Source organism: Scatophagus argus, chromosome 11 (assembly GCF_020382885.2).
Source record: "Scatophagus argus isolate fScaArg1 chromosome 11, fScaArg1.pri, whole genome shotgun sequence".
In the NCBI taxonomy this organism is placed as follows: domain Eukaryota; kingdom Metazoa; phylum Chordata; class Actinopteri; family Scatophagidae; genus Scatophagus; species Scatophagus argus.
The window spans coordinates 13,302,170-13,324,169 of NC_058503.1; the positions used below are offsets into that span (position 1 = coordinate 13,302,170).

The 22,000-nt window shown below is 43.2% G+C and overlaps 2 protein-coding genes across 5 annotated transcripts in view; both read right to left on the reverse strand.

The window, feature by feature from the left end:
- Positions 1-1,290: 1,290 nt before the first annotated feature.
- dap1b (death associated protein 1b) lies at positions 1,291-3,653 on the reverse strand. Its single transcript, XM_046404075.1, has 4 exons — positions 3,490-3,653; positions 2,196-2,292; positions 1,985-2,051; positions 1,291-1,839 (listed from the first exon to the last, which is right to left on the reverse strand). Exons 1-4 carry the CDS (start codon positions 3,557-3,559, stop codon positions 1,723-1,725), a joined length of 351 nt encoding a protein of 116 aa, XP_046260031.1. The 5' UTR covers positions 3,560-3,653; the 3' UTR covers positions 1,291-1,722.
- Positions 3,654-5,664: 2,011 nt separating this feature from the next.
- pkp4 (plakophilin 4) overlaps positions 5,665-22,000 on the reverse strand; it is a 73,427-nt gene continuing 57,091 nt past the window's right edge. For all 4 annotated transcript variants that reach the window (XM_046404073.1, XM_046404072.1, XM_046404071.1 and 1 more), the window contains 12 exons: positions 21,132-21,345; positions 15,474-15,657; positions 14,551-14,668; positions 14,005-14,196; positions 12,673-12,846; positions 12,271-12,421; positions 11,090-11,282; positions 10,565-10,649; positions 10,171-10,288; positions 9,905-10,045; positions 9,056-9,120; positions 5,665-6,788 (listed from right to left, as the gene is read on the reverse strand). In XM_046404073.1, the coding sequence (XP_046260029.1) occupies positions 6,543-6,788; positions 9,056-9,120; positions 9,905-10,045; positions 10,171-10,288; positions 10,565-10,649; positions 11,090-11,282; positions 12,271-12,421; positions 12,673-12,846; positions 14,005-14,196; positions 14,551-14,668; positions 15,474-15,657; positions 21,132-21,345 (1,881 nt within the window). In that variant the 3' untranslated portion in view covers positions 5,665-6,542. The remainder of the gene's footprint in view (positions 6,789-9,055; positions 9,121-9,904; positions 10,046-10,170; positions 10,289-10,564; positions 10,650-11,089; positions 11,283-12,270; positions 12,422-12,672; positions 12,847-14,004; positions 14,197-14,550; positions 14,669-15,473; positions 15,658-21,131; positions 21,346-22,000) is intronic.

Genomic DNA, 22,000 nt, shown 5'->3' on the forward strand with positions numbered 1-22,000 from the left:
CGAGACAGCATACATTTTGGCTTTAATAACAGATTTTCTTTTTCAGTTGTTTAGAAAAAAAAAATTCTTCAAAACCCGGTGTAATCAACTCTGGTATGTTACTGAAATTTATGTGAATTTGAATCAGCCCAGGAGGATCCTTTAAACAAGCCCAATGTGTGGTATTTTCTCTTATACATGTGCTTTAAGTTGATTATGGTGAGCAGGATAAGCTTCGTCAGTTGTGTGAGCCGTCCTTTGCTGTACATCAGATTTCACAGCAGACATCTTTACTTTCACAGAAGGAAAATCACAGATGAGAGGAATAAAAATAATGATGGCTGAAATCCATTTAGATGCTTCAGTTTCAGGATCCTCATACTGTGCCTGCTGGCTCTCTGTCACGCCATCATGGCTCACTGGGACACATGCATGCAACAGAAGCATCATTAATGTTATTAGCAACAATTGTGCTTTTCCTATTATGACAAGTCAGTATGTCTGCTGTGAAAGCGGCCCGTTTGGGGCATTAAACCTGTCGTTCATTCCTCAGCGCAAACATGACAGAAACCTGAAACGTAAGCAGCCTGAGGAATGTAAAGTGGAAACCGACGGACTGTTTATAATCCAGCTGGCCATCCATCTACTCCATCTCCCTTCACCCAAACTGTTTACAATGTACCCCAGGCTGGTGTTCGTGAATACAAGCCTGCGGTCCTAAATTATCTCAGAAAATGATTAAAAGCTCAAGAATCACTTGCCTGCCTGCACCACAGCCACAGTGATTTTAACTTAAAAACATGATACAGTCTCATTTGCTTTTTTGGGCATTAATGTAACAAAAAAAAAATTTAAATTAACAGTAATTACATGATATTTCTGCATTCTGTGCTACTTTAAACAAACCTCTCAATGGCTAAATCTCATGCAACATGCTTTACCCTACAGAGGAACAAAGTGGTCACACAACAAATGTTTACTCAGCTGTTGTCCTCCTTGTAGACGTTACATTTCACTGGTGTAATTTTCTTCCATTCAGATCATTTGACTACAAGTCACTGTCGAAACAAAAGTGGAATCATCCATAGAAACCTTGATAACAAGAAACTCTGATTTGTGACAACCAAGGCATCTTTATCCTTATGCATTTTCCTGATTTTGTACAACTGTGCAATGACAATTAAGGCACTCTCAGATCATTGACTTTTTGAGCTTTGAGTTTATAAACAGTTAAATGTTGCCACCTAGTGGTCATTGCAGCTAACAGCAAAATAAACTATGTGAGGAATAATGAGACGTGCAGTCAAGTGATGCCATGCAATTTCTTTTTTATTAAATCTAGTAAGTGCCAAGCGATACAGAGTGAAGATTTCACTGGGGAAAAAAAAACCTCGCTTTACAACCCTGACCATCACATTAAACATACCCAAAAGCCATCTGGTTTTCATCAGCTGGTAAATGCAACTACAGCATTTGTGAAAACGCTAGGAAAAGCACATTAAATGCTGGTTTATAGAATTCTCACACATAAGCACAGCCTGAAAAAACTCATTTTTCCCCCTCTTCTAAATACAAAGCTCAACAAAAGCTTTCTTTTCATCAACACTTGACAGACAACCCGAGAGTCCCCTCATGCGTTTAACACTTCATGTTGCGTCTTTCACAGCTGACTTAACATGGACCCCCACCACACCACCCCACAACCCCACCCCACCCCCGGGGGAGCTCTTAAACACATGTTGTTCAAAACTTCCTGGGCTGCTGGATGAAAAAGGTCCGAGGCAAGTGGGGCTTCTCCACTGCAGGTCGCACCTTGCTGTGCCTCACGCTCACCGGTGTCTCTGGAAAGTCGTGGCTCAGCTGAAAGGCAAGAGGTTATTACCCACAAGGCACTGGGGCCTGAGAGGCACTGCAAGTAATCCAGTGTGCTCAGCAGGTATGAAGTCGGCATGCAAAGTAAGGACTGTTTTTTTGGGGTTTTTTTTAAAGGGATGTTTTTGTTTACCTTGTCAAGAGTTCCTGCCAGAAGAATGCCAACTTGTTGCATCCTGTTGGATGTGGCGAGAGGCCGGCTGCAAGATCACAGGTTTCATATAAAACACTTTCAGTTAAATGTACAGCATTTTGACCACGTAATCTACATGGCCAAAAGTCCTGCTGGATATTTTAACATCTTAAAGTTTCTTAAATGCTGTAAATGCCACTTGTGGGCCTACCTCAATTTATCAGACCTCTTGGTCTCTTTCTCTGGGGTCCCATGGGAGGCATTTTCTTCCAAAGTTTTCTTGGCCACTCGTTTACCTCCTGCCTTCACTATTGAGCCAGAGAAGAAAGGTTATCTGAAGAATCAGCTGGATGAACTAGTATACTGTATGTGCCTGGGTTTGGCAAGTCCCGACCTGTAAACCAGAAAAACAAAATCCTCCACCATACAACCTTTGGGCCTATAATTAACAGAAACTAAATTTTAAATGGATCAAATTGAAAATGATGAGAAACTCTAGAAATGTCTAATTTTGCAGTGTTATAATGCTATTAAAAATACTGCACAGATGGTTAAAGTATAGTAGCAGGTCACTGTTTTGGAGTAACTCGAGTCTCAGTTAAGCAAGTGGCCTACATCTTCAAACTGTGGGGGTCAGGGATAAATCTGAGAGGTCACACAGGGATTAGAGCAGCAGGAAAGAAAAATATTCCCTTTACACAAAACTACATTTTTCAGATTTTTTTTTCTTCTAATCTCTCTCTCATTTTTGCTCTTCACAACGCTTTAAACCTCTCCAGGCTTCTGAAAAGCAGTAAAACGAAACAGAAACTAAAAATCACTCTTTGCTTCAAAAACAATTAACGCCTGAGATGTGGGGACGCTCAAGTAGACTTTGTTTTATTTTGAAAGGGGTCACAAGGGGGTAAAAAAAAAGGAAAAAGTTTGGGAGCCACTGATTTATAGTTTTTTAAACATTACAACGTGGCTATGCATACGTTCAGATAGTTCCCTTGAAGTGCAATGCTCTCTTAAATATCCAAAATAATAAAGATTACAATTGCAAAACGGACTTAAGTTTTAAACGGCCGAGTGACTCTGCATCAATAACGAGCAAATGCAATGAATATATAATCGGCATGACAAAACTGTAGTACTTTGTGATGAACACATGTGTACTACTTTATTTTGCATGCATTAAACTTAGGTTTTAGCCACTGGGAACACAGTGCTGCTCTCACCACGGCCCTAACGGAGAAGACAAAAGCATGCGGGGTTGAACTCACGCATGCAAAACCCAATCCCGACTGATGCAAACATCACCGAAACCAACAAATCAACTTCGTATCACCCCGCAGTTCACAACGGGATGGTTAAAAAATGAAACAAAATAAAAGCAGGCACTATAACTTCGCAGTGGTGACGCTGATTACACGGATTTGGGTCGAGCAGTGAAAACCACAACAACCCTTCGGGCTTCGTGTGGCCCAGAAAACAAACTTGATTGCGTGCGTGTGAGAGTTTACCTGCCGGCGGGTGGCCCGCTTTCAGCACAGGAGTCTCCTTCGCTCCGGATTTGGAGAGTTGCTGCACCATTGTTTTGACTAGTTTGCAGGAAGAAAAATGGGGTTATAGAAAGCACCAAAAACTCTCTTCAACGCCCACTTTGTTGTTTTCGTTTTTATACCCGAGCCCCGGATGACGTCACGTGCGACCAACAGGAAATCGGAGACACGCCTTTTGACTTTTTCACTCATCTTGAAATAACGAAGTGAAACTGAAAAGGCGACACGATGCCTCCTGTTGACGGTTTACGTCGAGTTGAATATCTTAGAAATCTATCCGTGGGGCATCAGTTTAAATTGGTTTTGAATTTGCGTCTTATTTTGAAAAGCCCTGGCAACGTTGGATGAAGAAGCACTTCAACTCCATCAGGCGGACAAAGGCGAGAAGCTCGATATGAAGTTGGGAGTGTTGTCTTTAATCCAGGCGGCTGCCCCGGAGATGCCTGACGGAGCCAGTGGGGCTTCATTAAATTCACAGTTGAATACAAGCTTTGTTCAGCGTATTAAAATACAAACTCAGTACAACCCAGTCTCAGTGGTGCACATTAACATCTCCCTCCACCGGGACTTGAAAGAGAGAGAGAGAGAGAGAGATCTTTATGTAGAAATGCATGGGCCCTGACATTAAAATAAACTCTGTAGATCTGTGGTGCGAGTACAGCATTGCTGGTTTAAAGGCCGTGTAGACCTCCACAGGTGTTTTAACCCTTCGTCTTTTCGAGTTTTCGTCTCCTCATATTTGAAAGGTTCTTTCAACATTAGTGAGGCCCCAACAAATCGTAACAAGTCAGTGAAAGCACCGGGCGACTGTGTAAACGTGTGTTTACACAGTCACAATCTGAGTTCCAGTTCATCCCAAAGGTGTTAGGTTGGGTTGAGGTCAGGGCTCTGTGTGGGCCAGTCAAGTTCTTCCACACCAAACTCATCCAACCATGTCTTTACGGAGCTTTGCTTTGTGCACTGGGGAACAAAGTCATGCTAGAATAGAAAAAGACCTTCAACAAACTGTTGCCACAAAGTTGGAAGCACAACATTGTCCAAAATGTCTTGGTATGCTGAAGCATTAAGATTTGCCTTCACTGGAAGCAAGGGGCCCGAGTCCAATCCCTGAAAAAACAGCTCCATAAAAAGGTCTGTCTGGATACTTGTGTCTATATAGTGTATCAAAACCTAATCCAGCTTCAAGACCGCCATGATTTTGGTTTGGTATATTGATAGATTTAAGCGACTGATCCAGTTGTCACACAGCAAACTGTGAATCAGCTAGTAGAGAGGAAATGTGCATATCGAACAGTGAGGGGCAGGAACGAAGGGTCGATAGGTGACGCCACACCACGCCAGCGGGCCCCACGCCAGGTCCTACATCCTCCTTCAGGGGGATCACGTGCGCATGTTAAAATGTGCCAATAAGCGCAGTGCTGCTCCTCGGGCTCTTTACAGCTTTACATGTCTCCTCTGCCATACTGCTGGCTGGTGAACGTGAAGCGATGCAGCCAATCACAGACCATCTGTGGCTGCACACAGTAAAGGCTGAAGAGCTCTACTGGTCCTCTTGGCCATGTTGTCACTGTTAAGTGTAGATTTAGCGCTAAACTCTTTGGCAGGAAACTCGAGAGAGATCAGCTGCTGTGTTTTGTTTCCTTCCATTTTCTCCTATTCCTTCTGTAGTTAGGAAGTTTACAAATTTAATCTTGTATTTTTGTGATCTAATCCATTTTATTTTTTGTATCCCGGACTGGTTTTTGTCTTTGAGTCCATCCCTGTTCTGTGTCAGTATTTTGGAAAAGTATCCTCTTTTATTGATCCCAAGGGCAAAACTGAAGGTCAGTAACCAATCAGTTTTAGTAGGGATTCAGTGTTTCGCTTCAGGGCACCTCAGCAGGTGCGGTTTTATGAAACGCTGGTTCAAAGCATGTTTGTGTATGTACAATTTAATGAAACATTTTGTCCCACAGGAGCAGAATACCTGCAGAGGGGGTGGAGGGTGTGGGGGGGGAAACCGTTCAGAAGAGAGAAGCGTTTGATTTCTCCTCTGAAGCTCTTTGTGTTCACGCTCATTTCTGTTTGTGTGCACAGAAATTAGGACAGAAAGCTGTTTTCTGTCAACCTGCGAAAAGACTGCAGTTACACAACGCGTTTAAAAAACAAAACTGACCTTTTTATTACTTTAGTTGTATTATGATGCCATCTTTGTCCACACATTTCTTCATATATTTATATATCTATAGAGATTTTAACATGGCACGAGTTTCTTTTTTTTTTTAACCAGTGCTGATGAGTGTAAACCAGGTAACATGTTGTTTTTCTTCCGTATTTACAACAAAATGAAAGAAATGTACAAGACTCCATGGCAATACACAGCTTCAACATTTAGTACAGATACAATTTGATCCCTCTGTACAATCTAACATCATTAGTTTACTGTTTTTTTCATTATTTTTTGTCTTTTTTTCATGGTTATGAGTTCATGATCCGTTTTGGCTTCGAACACATACACGATTCTCCATCTTGACTCTTACCGCAGACCCTCGGTCACATGACGCACACCTTCCATCATGCTATCACAGCTAAGAGTTTTATAAAGAAAATAAAACTAACATAACTAGACAGAGCAGGACGCACGTCTCCTCACATCAGCGTCCGGTATCGTCCCGCAACAGACCCCCACCCCCCGCAAGTGTGATTCCATCTTCTTCCTTTACTAAAATAAAAAAAAAAATAACTTAAAAAAAAAGAAAAAAACATTCCTTGATTTCCTTCTTTGGCACACATTCCATCTTTCCATCTGCCATCGCTCAGTTGAACTCCCGTCCATACACACACACTCACTTTAAAACAAACACACTTATAAAGCCAAAGTTCATGATAAAAGTTTGTCGGTTCTGGCGTGCTCCCCGGCTCCTCCTCCTGCTCCTCCTCCTCTGCTGCAAATGAAAATCGGGGCTGAAAAGAGGCTGTCGATCAGGAGCGTCTCCCAGGAGACCCTATACCCAGGAGACCTATACCCAGGAGACCTATACCCAGGAGTCAGGAGAGCCGGGGTACTGCTCTGCCCTGTACGAAGGCCTCCGTGTGCTAGCGTAAAAGTCCACATAGTTGGTGGTGGATTTCAGTCCGTGAGGCTGGGAGCTGTAGTCGACTGTGGGCGGGTAGGTGATGACCTCTTCCAAGTACGGGTCATCGTACCCGTGTGGATGTTTCAAGTACATTCTGTACGTATCGTAGTTCCTCCGCCCCGGCTCCTCTGTATAATACATAGGCTGCAATGAAGAGACACAGGTGGGTATGACCGAGAGCCAGCAGTGACAAAACACTACAGTAGCTACGTTTACTCAGGTACTTAAAAGTTGTAATCCTCATCACATTAATGTTCACGAAATCATGAAATCAAATTCCATTTATGACATTCCTTATGGTCAGCATTTTCTTTCTGTACTCCTGTGCGGTGGTTTTATGATATCATTACTACTTACAGTTCGTCAAGAGCTGTATTACAGTAACTCGGACAGCTTTTATTATGAAAGAGTCACAGGAAACGCACAGCATTAGGCGGGTTAGCACTGGTTGTGAGTGTTCATGAAAAATGTCTCTATAAGAGGTCATTTTTGAGCAAGCTAATACTTCCACTTCACCACATTTCAGCGGGAAATATTGTACATTTTACATCGCTACAGGTATACTACAGGTGTAGTTAGTGGCTACTTTGCGGATTGTGTTTGTTATTATGAGTGACTGTTATCTGACAGCTTATTGATAGATAAAAATTTGCTTTCTTCATAAGGTTACAGCTTAGACTGGAAACAGGAGGAAGCAGCTCAACTGAGCCAGCATCTACAAAGCTCATTAACAAATAATATCACATTTGTTCAATCTGTGCAAAAAAATCATTGACATATATATAAATATTTTCTTTTTGCATCTCCACTGGTTCTTCTCATCTACCTCTTAGCAATATAGTAAAAGAAAGAAAGAAAGAAAGCCCGACAAACACCTCAAACCGATCAACCACTTGACTGTAATAAAATCAAAATCAAAATACACTCCACAGTTTCAGCAAAATGCGGTCTTGTCTGGCTGGAGATTTTTCGGCCAGTAAACCAACCGATCACCTTCTGGGGCCCACGCTTCTCAGGCCGCTAATGCGACAGAAAACTGCTTCAAGGTAAACAGCAGAAATCCAGAAGACAGATGGAATTGTGTTTGTCTGAAATAAATGGGCTGATGACTGTCCTCGCACATTAACTGGTCTAAATGTGATGAGATGAAGGACACAAGAGAACGCTCTCTTTTGTCCACCCCCCTCCCCCTCCTTCTCACTGTGCCCATTATCTGAACGGGCAAACACGGATGTGTCCCGCAGTGACAGGTGCCTGAGACGCACCCAGACCATCCCAATCCCAGCAGTCACATTCACTCTGGCTCAGACAATAGCTGATGTGCTGGGTCGTTCCCAGCGTCGCCATTTATCCACAGTGGAATACGTGTCAGTCTCTTTGTATTAGTCAGGTGGGGTGGAAGAGCTGGTCGTCCCTGCCAGGTTTATACAGTGCGGCGGAGGGATCTCAAACAAGGGCCTGGTACCAACACTATCAAACATTTCCTAGAAGAACACACTGGTTTTCAATGTTTAATGGCACTTAAAGTTTGCTTTTCACAGTCTCGGCAATAAGGGGAAGTAAGCTCAAATGGGTCCGGTGTGAAAACAGTGAACAGTCAGTTAATAAGATGGAGTCATTTCTCATGGAAAAATGTGAAGCATTCTTTTGTTCCTTATAAAGGGAATATCTTTGGGCTTTCAGACTGTTGTTCCGACAAAAGAAGACATGTGAAGGCATCACCAGGGCTTTTACACTCAGGGCCTCCTCAGCTCTTCCAGCCTGAGGATCTCAGACTTGAATTCCATCAGAACGTTTTTATAAAGCCTTTTAGTTACTGATGGTTATTTGCAACATGTCTCATCTGCTCCATTTTTGCTGTTGTTGTTCTAATCTTTATTGTTGGGTATTTTATTCCTTTTTCTCGTCGTATTGTTTTCAGTGCGTGGTTTTATTTGATTTTATTTGCCGTTTCAGGAATGTCAAGTACTTAAAACACATATATATATTATCATCACCCAGGGGAACAGAGCATTACGATGGAGGTTTTCTGACATTTTCACCAATATTCTTCCGTTGTTGTTTTTGATCCACTTAACCAACGTGCAACACTGTTTAGTTTCCCACTTGAAACTGTCAGACCCCTCCACCCACAGCTGAAGCACACTGACAACATGATGATAACAATAACTAAACACAGCATGCAAACATCACTCTGTAGACGCTGCGCTGCCTTATGCTACCTGCTGTGTGTTCCTGTATGTTGTGTGTGATTACGTGTATTGCAGTAAATAACCAAATTACTAAAAAGGCAAAGGCTGACTTACTTACTTACTTCGCACTGTGGAAATGATCTCTCACACATAAAGAGCAGGTGAGAAAGCAGAGCCTGTGAAGCACAACTGAACATTTGAGCAGATTACAATATTCACCTGTGTTCTTCTGGGCTCCTCTCTTGTGGGTGATGAGTAGTAATATGGAGAAGGTTGCCCAGACCCTGGAAACAAACAAAAAAAAAAGGTTTTTGAAGGACTTGCCAGACACTTCATTTCCTATCAGTGAAAAAGTCTGCACATCCCCATCGGGCAAATGTCTGTATTTAGATAAAGCAGGATCAAGAAGTGCTATGCTGGGCAGGGGAGAGAAATAACACCAAATAATTGAGTTGGCCACTGCTGTTCTGTTGTTTACTTAGCCCATGGGATGGGTATTTTCGCTGGCACTTCATCCAACCGGTGGAATCCTGCAACACAATTTCCACTTCACTATGTAATGGTTGGACTGTTGAGGCTGCGGCTCTTTCTTGTTTACTCTACCCGCCCCCTGCTCCCGCCAACCAGCGGAGGCCGGTGAGAGCTCTCGTCTGGCTGTAGTGCGTCTGGGTACCCACTCACGGCCCCTGTCTGCACGCTGCGGCTCGCCAACAATGGCGCCATTGTAGAGTGTCCACTACTGGCTGGCCAGTTCACTTAACTGCTGTGCAGACCATCCCCGGCACAAAAACAGCTCTGAACCATCTGAATTAAACCGACTGACAGTCTCAGGACTGGCAGGCTTCGGTGGAGACGATAAGAGAGGGCTGACTTGGCAGGGAGACTAAACTGGAATCTGCTTGGAGCGTTATAAGGCACAAAACAGATGATGCCCTGCACGGAGAGGACTGCAGAGTAGCCTGTGATTGCAGTCTGGTGGAGATAGCAGATACTGTTTGAATAGGATTTTAAAGACTAGGAGATATGCAAGCTGCAGGCGCTTTAAAAAGCTTTCAGATGTGTGAGTACCTGTGTACTGTTTTTTATGCATACTGTTGTCCCCTTGGTAATTATAAAATTGCATAGTTGACTGTGCTCTCTGATAATCTCTGATGGTGTCTCTATGCTCTTTGATGCCCAGCATGGCAGGAGACGACATGGCACTGGCAGCTGTGGAGAGAAAGGAAGAAAGAAAAAAAACACATTTTAACACAGAATTCCAGAGGTTTTCCTGTTTCTCTGGTGCCGTCTATTTTCATCTGGCAGGAGGCTGTGGTGAACTAGAGCCAGCCTACCAGGGTGGTTGACTGGAGACATCTGAATAGTGCTGGTGGGCAGGGTGGGCTGGGACTTGAACCGGTCCCTTTCAAGTGTTGACACTGGAGTGAGGAAATGGTTTTGGTTCCATCCATCCTGTTGAGACAGACAGAACAGGAAAAGTGGTGGTTTGAATAGTTATAATAGGGCTGGATGTTGTTAAACACTTGTGTATAAAAAAAAGCTCTTATTCTGGTTTGCAGGGGGAATAATGCAACACACATTGTTACAAGGCACAGTTAGCTCTTTTTTAACCTGCTGACCCTTTGCAAGACACGCTTCTGCTTTGACCTAAAAACCAAACATGTTTTACACATGTAACAAGATTAGATTTGGATCTTGGGCCACTGCAATCGCCCGTAATATTCTTACTTTCTTATAGATGGTACGCAGATCCCGGTATTGCCACAGTGTGTTCAGCACCTGAGCAGCTGCTTTAACCACCTTCATAGAGTACCTGGAAAACAGATGGAAAACATAAACAGGTATTGGGTATTTTTCATTTTAAATCACAATTTTAAAATTGCACTGCAAATATCAGAGGACAGTGTGATTGAAGGAGGTGTATGCGTTTTAACCTGAAATGTTATTGCATATATAGCAGGCTAGAAATAGCCACAGTACTGTTCCATCGTTCCACAGAGACTTAAAACCCCAGTGCACACAATGCCACCTTCCCTGTGGCTATGTTAAATACCTGTGTGTGTGTTTGTGGAGTGTTTGTGTAAAACTCTGTCCAGGACAGCCTGCACGGCTCAGCTAGAAGCCACATATGCCTGATGACTGTTAGCGAGTGTGAGCAGTGCATCTGAGCATGTGCACATGTTAAGCAATTCAGGTTTGTGCTCTGCAGCCTCACTAAAAGCGTCGGGACAAACACATGCTGCTGTACAACACCTGTCCCCTCTGCCCTTGGTGATGTTGACCAGCTTCTCGATGCCGCCCGTGTCGGCCAGGGCCTTGGCGTTCTCCATGTTTTTGCTGGTGACCTCGTGCAGGGTGCAACAGATGGCCGCCACGGTCTCGTCCGATAGCAGGGTGGTGTTCCCGCCAGGGAGACGATTGACCAGGTCCCTCATCGCGTACTTCCCTGAGAGGGAGGAGGGGAAGTGAGACATGAAGCTAAACAAATTACGATGCACAGCAGAGAAGAGATGTTGACTGATTTCTTTTTTTTAAAACATGTTACCAAACGCCTGAGTGGATGTAAGCCACAGTGACCTAAACTACAATTTGTTTTGGTGTTTGTTTATTTTTTTAATATCATAAAGGATACATTAATTTATCCTGAGACTGCAGTGAGGCAGGCAGTTTTCCTAAATGACATTGCGTTATCATCACAAGGACGTCGGACTGCGTGTGCATGCTGGTATTAAAAAAAAGGATTGTTTCCCCTATCTCTCCTTCTGCAGAGCAGCCCAGCTGAAGGTCCTGAGCGCACACACACACACACACACACACACAACCAAAAACCAACACTGCAACTCCTCCTCCCACTCTGCCTACAGGCATCACCCCTGCATTGCTGAAACTGTAACTTGTCATTAAATCCACAGAGAGAGCACATAAAAAAAAAACAAAAAACTTGTTTGTCATTAAATGGGACTGTTTCACAGAACAAAATGAGCTGGAGCGAGATTAGATTAAAAACAATAATTAGTAGTTACAATAGTTACACAGCGATATGGATCTCTTTGGGTTTATCATGCAAAACTAAGGATCCGCTTAGACGAAATGTGTTGAATATTCACATTAATATACAGCAACACTGAATGTCCTTTGTGTGTCAGTATAACGTTCCTATTTCACAAGGATAACATTGAATGAACTGCTTTCTAATTCAGCGTACTCCCTAGATAGTAGCGTACACAGCAGATAAATTACTTGTAATACGCATCAATATAATATTCACATATTATGCTGCATTTGTGCAAATAGCCAAGCTATACCCACTTCCAACATGGCTTATCAGTCCAACATGAACAGGTCATCCAGCCAAGGTAAGAACAGCATTATGGATCTTCACCAGCATCATCTTATTCAACTCATCTGAATCATCTGACAGCGTGACTCCTCACCTATCAGCTCCTTGTTCCTGACATCCAGTGCCATGTTTCTCAGTGCAGTGGCAACCGAACACACCACCCTGTCGTTATCCATCCGCAGCAGCTCCACTAGGATGGGCAGTCCCTTCTCCTTACGCACTGCTGCACGAATGTACGCCGCAAACTGCACACAAAAACACACCAGAAAGGCATTTTACCTTCAAAAGGGTCTTAACGACACACGGTGAAATCGACGGTCTTGAGATTTGTGTTTTTTAAGTGTGAAACTGAAGTCAGCTTTGACTGACACAGAGGTAGTGAGCTGTTAAGTCCTTTTTAACCAGCTGGACAGAAGATTCGCCTCCCAGGATCTCACATTTATATAAAAACAAAAGAGTCTGTGTATGAGTAGATACACAAACACGGGTACTGTACCTTCCAGTTGCCGGCGGACAGGTTCTGGAGGGACCCAGCGGCGCCTTCCAGAGTGGCCGGATTTGAGCTCTCAGCCAGTAGTGTCAAGTAAGGCTTAACCACCGAAGGGTGCCACAGCATCTCTGCCCCCTTGGGAGACTTGGAGAAGCCGGGGATGGGTCCCACACCGTCCCACTGGACAAACACAAACACAGTTTAGTTAGACAGTTTGACTTTCATGTCAAACAGCAACGCATTAAGAAGTACAAAGCACCCGACGCAGCTATGGCAGGGAGAGAAAAGGTGACAGGAAAAGTACGACAGCTGAGAGGCACTGGAGGGGAATTTATTATAGGGAATAATCTCAACTTCTATTGTGACATGAGAAAACATACTGATATTATGGATGGAGTTACAACTGCTGTTTGTACTTCCTGCAAAAACACCATAGATTTGACCCCCCCCCAAAAAATCCATTAGCAACAAAGTTCCATTAATGCTGACACACATTAGTCTGGAGAAGTTTGGAGTCAGCTGTTATACTGATGATTTTCTTCTTTCCTTCAGCATCCGGTGTTTTAGCGCAGATAAACAGTATAATTCAGATGCCAAATCCATTATTTACATTTTAAATAGTGTTGGTCCCTCAAGAATAAGCAATTCCAGATGTCCCCACAGTTGTGCACAACAGGGGGGGAGAATACTGTTGTAGCCATTTTTTTTCTCCCAAATAAACTTCGATTTTGAGGTTTCTTTTTCCAGACCAGGAGAAATGAAAGTGATCATTACGGGAAGACAACAGATACTAAAGATTTTGGGAAAGAGCTTTTCTTTGGGTCCTCTGAGGTCTGCTCAGTGATTAGATTGAAAAGCTTTGGGCTGTGATTCTGGTGGGGATGTGACGTCAGCGGATAGTCGCTTCTATTTTTAAGAACAGCTTTGCTAAAGCAACACATAAACAGGAAACAGGAACCTGTTCCTCTTTAAATCTGCACAGACTTTGTTGCTAAGCTTCAGTAAATTTCTTTTACTAATGTCGGCTGATTTCTCGTGATCTTATTTAACTGTTTCTCAGAGATCTTTGACTCCGTCTGCCCTTTCAGTTGTCAGTCTGGTTGAACCACTGAACGGTATTTTGTTTTCCACCTACAAAACATCACCTTTCGTGCAGGCAATTCAAACAAAAAGACATCTACTTGAAAAGAGCACTTTGCACAACCTAAAAGCATGTTTAACTACTCAAAAAAATGGCTCGAGTGCACTGAAGGCAGCTGATTCCAAATCTTTGAACGGCTGTGTACGTGCTGACTTTGAATACTGCTCCGAGCTCCTATTTAGAAGGTTCGCGCTCACCGTCTCTTCCTGCAAGCTCTTTTTCTTCTTCTTTTTCTTCCTGCCCCAGCAGCTGGAATCCACCTCTTTGCTGGGCGATTCGCTGCCCAGTAAGCCATCCAGCTCCTGTCCCCCTATCAGTCGAGACGGCGGCATCTCCAGCTCCAGACGATACGACAGGTTCCTCAGAGTGCAAATACAGTTCTCCACAATCTGACGGCAGGCAGAGGGAGACAGACGTTTGGGTGGGTAGTGAAAGCATCGACTTTCTAAATCACCATGACAAAAGCTTCACAATGTCAAAATATGTGTATTTGTTATGAATCCAGGGGCCTCCAGTTAGACAGAATATCTGGACCAAAGTAAAAGATTTTAGCCCACGCAGTTTGAGTGCTATAAAGGTTTTGCCTCAGAGAACGTCAATGAGCATACACGTCTGACAAAATTAAGATGCCGATTCAAACAGGGTTAAGTGGGATTTTTTTTGTTTTTATGTGGTTGTGTGTTTTCCTCCTGGCTGAGCGCGCGTGTGTGTATGTGTGTGCGCGTTCGTGTCTTGGTGCGTACCTTGCTGTCGAAGTCAGAGGTGTTTACGCAGGCTTTGATGACGTAGAGTAGTGAGTCAACTAGACCCTCACAGCTCCGCATCTGTTTCCTGGCCTCCTCGCCAGCTGAACTCAGGTTCCTTTTAAAAAGGCACAGCACACACACACACACACAAATAAATTAGGCCTTTGATTTGGGACTTTGCTCAACAAACAAATGAGCATACACAAATACACAAGCAGCAGCTGTATGTCTACGTGTGTGTGTGTGTGCAAACGTTTGAGTGTGTGTGCTTGCGTGTCCCTCTTGAATGTGTAATGTGGGTTTTGCCATCCCCATACACCATCCATAATGTATGAAGTGTGTGTGTGGTCTGACTGAAGTCATTATAGTACTTTGCTGAGTAAATAAGGACTAACTGAGTGTGCTCACACTCACAAACAACCATTATCTATGCCTGCAAAAAGAGTACAGACACACACATGCACACAGAAAAATACACATGCACACACACACACTCAGTTCTGCTGGCTGTCACCAGTTAAAGACTAAACTCTTGCATGCACCACAATGTTTTCAAAGGGAGAAGCCCCAGCAGGGAAGCTGGGATCATTACACGATTAACTGTAACGGCCTATGAGATGTCGATGGCTTTGAAACTGAGACAAACATTCACAATTACCACAATTATCAGTTTATGCAATGTTTTTCAGTTCATGTTGTGTATTTGAACTATTATTCATCATACAATACACACCCTTCAGATACCAACAGCCATGTGAATGTGACTCTTAATTGGTCTAAAAGTGTTTTGTATTTTTGTTTGCGGTGAGTCACTGTCCTCATCAACATGACATCAGTATACCACACTCCACGCTTGTTGTAATGACACTAGCTGTCCACCTCGGGGTGCTAGTGCCAAGTGTGTTCATCAGGTGGCTCACCTCAGACAGCCGGTGGTGTTCCTCAGCACCAGGGAGGAGTGGAACTTCAGCTTGTGGTCGTCGTCGAAGGTGGAGCTGCTCCATCCCGAGTGAGGGATGATCACAGTGTTGGTCAGAGTCGTTAAGGCGTCCCGAATGATTGTCATCTTGACGGCGTCACATGACGACAGGTTCCACAGCACCCCTGCGGAGACACCCGCACGCAAACACAGCCGCTGAGAAAACAGGCATGCAAACCTCCAGTTATGTCAGCTGTCGTGTGCAGTTAGAGTAAACCGACAGAGATAATAACAACTTGGGCTTTAAATAGCTCAGATTGTGCGGATGTGTCCGCAAAAAAAAAACAGACTCCAGTACACGCACACACACAGAACCCATCTGAAAATATTCCTCCTCTGAAGCTCTAGCATCAAGGCATCAGACATTCACATGAAATTTCATCTAGGCAGAATATCCTCGGGGCGAGGATTATTAGCCTGAAATGAAAAAAAAAAAGAAAAAGAAGAAGAAAGAGGACGGGGCGGAGATCCATATGGTGTAGGCTCAGTCTTTTGAAATTATGCCATCATTTCACTCAATTCAAATATACTTTTGGTAACCACTGATAATCATGCACAGTCGTGGCAGCCTTTGATGTTGCATCTGTTGAGGATTAGCCAGCATGTAGCATGTTCTTCTAATTAGCTGCTTCTTGCTAGGCTTATACCAAGGTACAGGCTGACTTCTGCAGGGCACCAACCACCTTGGAGGATCATGAGGTGCAGTCTTCTGTACAGTCACGGGGCTAAGTGCGAACATGCCGCCACAACAAAAGCGCACGTACAGTTCCCATGTGAGTAAATGGCCCAAATGTGACTTAAGCAAAATGTTTGTGTCCGACCTTGGTTTTACTTACAGTATATAACCTACAGACCAGGGCAAACTATTCCACTGAACTCTGTTTGTGCGTATCTGCACCTCATGCACAAGGACAACTTATTGGACGAGGTCAAAAATAAGTATTAGCTTTCCTGCCTTTCCTGACCACACTTTTTTGCTCTCTGTTCTCTCTCTCTCTCTCTCTCTCTCTTTCTCATTGAACCAAAGGAGACAACAATAGGCTATAAAATGGCCCAGGAGCCCAATTTAAACACACTGGTGCCGACAAGCTACGAAAACAGATATGCGTCTGCCAAGCAGCGTCTCCTTCACTCGCTTCCTCAACAGCCACTTCACTTGTCATTATGCTTATTAACAAGACATTAAAGTTCTTTATATTTAAAATTTGCATCGTTTCAATTTTATTTTGACAAAATATCAAGACAAACGAAGAATGAAGTGACCCTTGGCTCTAGAGAGTTGGTATGCAGCATATGCTTCTTATCAGAGCTCGGCAGAAGCGTACGTGGGGCTGCATGCTGAAACTCTAGCATCAGGTGGGCTAATGTCTTCGCAATACTCAGGCGGCGGGATACATTTCCTTCAAATCCTTCCGTGGCGATCGAGCTCTGCTCCCTGTGCAAGCACGTTCAGGTATGTGTTTGCCTTTTCTCGTGGGACACACCCACTCTAATGTCAATTTGTAGAACATTCCCAGCAGGATTTCAGACTGGTCCTTTTGGAGGCGCTGGCATGCCGGAGACAGTCGAATTCACTGGGGTGTGACTGACAATGCTGTCAGTGGTGCAACATCAGCTGCAATACCCATAAATCATATGTGACAATCAGATAGAGAAGACCTGTATGTGTGTGTGTGTGTGTGTGTGTGTGTGTGTGCAAACAGAGTCCTAAATGGTGTTTGCAGCTCAGTGGCCTGGTCTCAGGTGCCTTGGCCTGGCTTTGAAACATTGACCCAGCGTAAACACTGCTGTGACCAGGGCCAATAGTCTATGCACTGCTAAGCTCCAGAGATCACAAGGAGAGAGCGTGAGAGGATTAGCACGGACAAAATATGAAGCTCGTTAGAGCGTCTAACAGCTGTTGAAGCACTGATCCATGAACTAACTGAACGGAAAACTGAATGGACATTATCCACAAGCATTCACCAGTTTCATGAGTAAATCAATAATATCATTCCATTTATTGCAGGTTGTTTGTTTTGAACTGGAGGAACCTTTTCATAGTCGTAAAGAACAGTAGAAAAGTTTTACTTCAGAGCGTGTACTCTGCAAGCACAAGAGGAACCTTGAGTGGCACAAGTGTACAGTGATTGTTCCACACATTAAGTGTGCATTGATTGGTTAAGCATAAGTCAATGCAGCATTATTGAATGCCATTTTTTTTTTTTTTAGAAAACCTGGGTAAAACTGTAGACCTGTAAACAACAGCTGGAAGCCTTGAATAAAATAGAACAAAACATGGACAAACATCTGGTTTATGTCACTTCGGAGTTGCTACTGGAGGTGCAAATGCAAACGGGACAAAAAAAAGTCCTTGAAGGCATTTAGTTCTCGAGGGGAGCTCTGCAGTCAGTTCTTCCATTCAGAAAGAACCCAAAACTGTTTAGTCCAAAACCCCATAATGCTAATGCAAAGCAAACTAAAGCTTAGTACAGCACTGAAACCTTTTCTCCAACATACTGTAATTCTTATTGTCTAAATAATAACAATAAGAGACGGCTCAAACAGATTCATAGCGGAATGAAAATGGTAGGCTGAATTAGAGGGAGAAAACGCTGATTTTCTGCTGCAAAGGTAGAGCACACGTGTAAGTCAGTGGTCAGATTCGTCTTTTGGCATTTTCAGCTTCATCGGATGCTTTGTAGTGAAGAGACAGACGTTTACAATGACAGTCCAGTCAGGTTGGCTTTGTGTGTCAGGACCCAAAGTTCACACCATCTACCAAACACACAGAGACTAAACTGATCTTTTGTTGGTTGACCCCCTAAATGTCTGACTGGTCCTTTTGCAATCTTTGTCCTTAAAGCACAGGTCAGCACGTCATCGACTTTGTGAGGAGCGGTAACCGGGCGGACATTTACTTCACACTGTGAAAAGCTGCTGAGAATTCAAAAACTACCCAGTTTATTAACCTTTCAATTTTTGGGAGTTGAACTGGAAACTTGTCAATGCTGCATCGACTAAACCTCAGACGAGCAGCTTGCCGTGAGCTTTGGAGGTTGGTGGGCATTTCTGACTCCCCTGTCCAGTGAAAGTTGGTGCATTGTTGCTTACAGCTACGAATTTATTCTTTAGATGAAATTTAGCTTCTTCATTTTTCATTTAATCGAAAGGTCTTCACCTCCTAATTCTCTGCTATTAAATAAACAAAGTCACAAAACGCAACACTTGGCGACTGGGTCTCTGAGTGCTGATAAATAATCCTGGTGTAAATAGGAAAAAAAAATTATTTTAAAAGTAGAGTAAATCTGACAAACTGGAAAATAGTTGAATAGATAGCAGGTTTAGATATCTGGTTTTAATCTTAAAGAGGTGCCATTTTGTTAAAGTGCAGCAAATCTCATATGCAATTGAATTTTAAATGTTCCTAAATGCCATCAGATGCATAAATACGCTCGCTGAAACGCGAAATCTGTGCACTAGAATGAGACGTTTGTTAGTTGTAGTGAGTGAAAGAACCCAAAATAATTACAATTGCCGAAACGGTAGTATGTCTGCAGTATAATACAGTAGCAGACAGGTTTAACAGTAGAGGAAGAAGACGTAAAGAACTGGATTAAGTACAAACACACTTAACCAGACAAGATCCAGACTTTGGAACAGAGATGAATGACTGATCAACCAACAATCTTTCTCTGCAAGAACAAAGAATCATCTAAATACATTAATCTGTACTATGGACAACCAACAGGCTCTTAGCAGAGATTACAGGGGGCAATTTAACATCACACACATCAACAACGCTTTTGTGCATGCGTGTCTGTGTGTGTGTGTGAGTGGCAGTTTAAGGTGTCCACGGTATATGGAGCTAATGGCCATGCTGTGATGCTTGGCCCTTTGATCTGAGGGGCTGTTTGGGGACAGAGCTGACGTCACTTCAGCACAACATGACCTCTGACATGTGTGTGTGTGTGTGTGTGTGTGTGTGTGTGTGTGTGTGTGTGTGTGTGGAATGGCAGGGGGGCTGTCTGTTCTGAACACCTGGACTTCCCAATGGAGTGTACAAAGAACTACAGACACAATGGGAGCCTCGAAGGCTTCTCAAGCTGACACCTGACTGGCTTTGGTGCTACACCGATGCTGCTTTTGGAGACATTATAACTCATTTATGTATAATACTGCCCACATGTCAGTGCTGTATAAGTTGAAATGGACTACTGGTGAATGAATGATTTGTGTGCACCACTTAAAGCTCTGGTGTGGGATGCCTTTGTCATCCGGCTGAAAGCTCTTTATGTGGATTGTTCTCATCAGCTGTAATTAACCAGAGGTGATGCAGCACTGCTGACCTTTTCTAATTGCTCCACATCCTGGGGCCTGCACTGCCAATTAGCTACAGCAGGCTCTCAGACTAGTACATGAAAGAGAAAAAACTTAAAAAGGGAGCTCACATTGAATTTGCTTACTCTGATTAGGTTACGCAGGTCTGTAAAACATTTTTAAATTTGAATGAAGGGGGCAGAGGAAGACCTCTTAGTGGTTTTCAGCCATTAACTGCTGTGTGCTTAAATATGAGCAGAGGCAAATTTTGCTCTTTCAGAACGTTGATTATTTTCTCTTTTAGCATTTGCTAAGCCAAGTAAACAGATACTTAATTGAAATGGGAAACTAAAGACAATCTCCTCCCAGACAATACACAAATGCCACAGTGTTGTACTAGTACTCCGACTGTATTGTTTTCCTTTGGGGGGCGGGGGGCTATTGGACTGTAACCCGAGAACATGTTAGAGCTGGGCTGGAGTCGGGCTCAAACAGCTGACTCAGCCACCTGGGAGCCAAAAGTCTTGGCTTGCTTATTCTGTAGGGCTCCACCCTGATCCTGAACAGCATGGATTTATACCACAGCTTTGACAACACACTCTCCAATGCAGAGAGGAGGAGACTAATAAGCAGACAACGAGCTATATTTCTCTGCATATGACTGCTGTGGAAGTGTGGTTTCATTTCCTTGCACATATCATAAGCAGTAGTGACAGCAGTAGCGGTGATCCAAGGAAAAGCTTCTGTGACTCAGTTTCCGCGACAATCATAATATTAGGACAGGCCACGGCGAGCAGTCTGTTTAATTGTTTAGTCAGAGGATCTTAATTCACTCTTAATCTTGTACAGTTCTGGAGTACCTTTAACCAGTAAGTGCAACACCAGAAAAGCATGAGCTACATTCAGGGACCACATCAAAGAATCTTGAGCAACCAAACCAACACTGTGCTGAAACCATCTCTCCTAAAACAGCCCAAGGTTTGTCAGGTAAATAATTCAGCACCGTAGGCATAGTTCTTGTCATACTGTAACCTCACGTTAAGATCACAGAAGGATCTGGTGTCAGTGGACATAGGCCCGGGGGGGTTATATCAATATTGACTGTGCTAGATGGCAATAGTGCTAGAATGACTAGTACATTAATAGATTAAAATTTTTTGGCTGCTTGTGGGCAGAAACAAGCTGTAAACACAAAACATCTGGCAGTGCGTCCACCTGATGCATCCTAGCATTCACTCTCTCTCTTATTGTTCGGTTTTTGGGCTCCACCAGCCCCAGGGGCAAACAAAGGCCGACTTACCGGTGACGAGTTCCCGCACTTCCGCATCTACAGTCTTTCTCAGCAGGCGGAGTAGAGCGGGAATACCTCCTGCATTTCTCACAGCAATCTTGTTGTCATCCACAGATTTGCCATAAACAAGGTTCCTAAGAGCTCCACACGAGTTCTTCTGGACCTCAAGGACCTTGTGGTCTAGTAGGTCCACCAGATGTTTAATTCCACCCAGTCGACACACCTGTGAGTAATGCGAATGAGAGCACACGCCATTATCAGGTTGGAAAATGTTTCTGACCACTGACAGCATTTTATTTCGGCTTATATTTCGTGGAGTGAAAAATCATGCATTTATTCATGTGACCAGAGAATCTACACAAATAAAATGTATTCATAACAGATAAAAATTATTGGGAACAGTAATGCTAATCTATGACCACAGAAAAAAAAAACAACCTTAACACAAGAGATGGTAGACGAAATTTACATTTTCATCTCAAAAAAGAATGAAGGACACAGAAAAAAACAAAACATTTCTATCAAAATAAGCTTCCCGTGAGTTATTGTGTGGTATCAGTCACTGTGTGATATGCTGACATTTGGCATCTGAGAATTATTTATTTTTTTAAAAAAAGAAACATTCTTCATATCTGATGATATGGAGAGTGTTTCTCTGTCTTCTTATCAAAACTCAACTTCTTTCACCAAAATGCACTATGGTAAGAAAGTACAAACTTGACCTTTAATACCTGAAAGTAAAAAAAAGTGGAGTGACGGGCTCCTGTGCGTCTTTTTATTTATTTTACTATACCGTTACTGTAGGCTGCTTTGTGTTAATGTGTCTTTGTGTCTGTGAAATCTTCTGCAGATTTCATCTCTGTGAAGAGTCTGCTGAG

Excerpts from the sequence above, each read along its gene's own strand:
- dap1b (XM_046404075.1), bottom strand. The coding sequence starts at position 3,559 with ATGGTGCAGCAACTCTCCAAATCCGGAGCGAAGGAGACTCCTGTGCTG. Across the intron at positions 2,293-3,489 it reads AGCGGGCCACCCGCCGGCAG|TGAAGGCAGGAGGTAAACGA; the intron begins GTAAACTCTCAC and ends CTGGCTCAATAG. Across the intron at positions 2,052-2,195 it reads AAGAGGTCTGATAAATTGAG|CCGGCCTCTCGCCACATCCA; the intron begins GTAGGCCCACAA and ends GTGATCTTGCAG.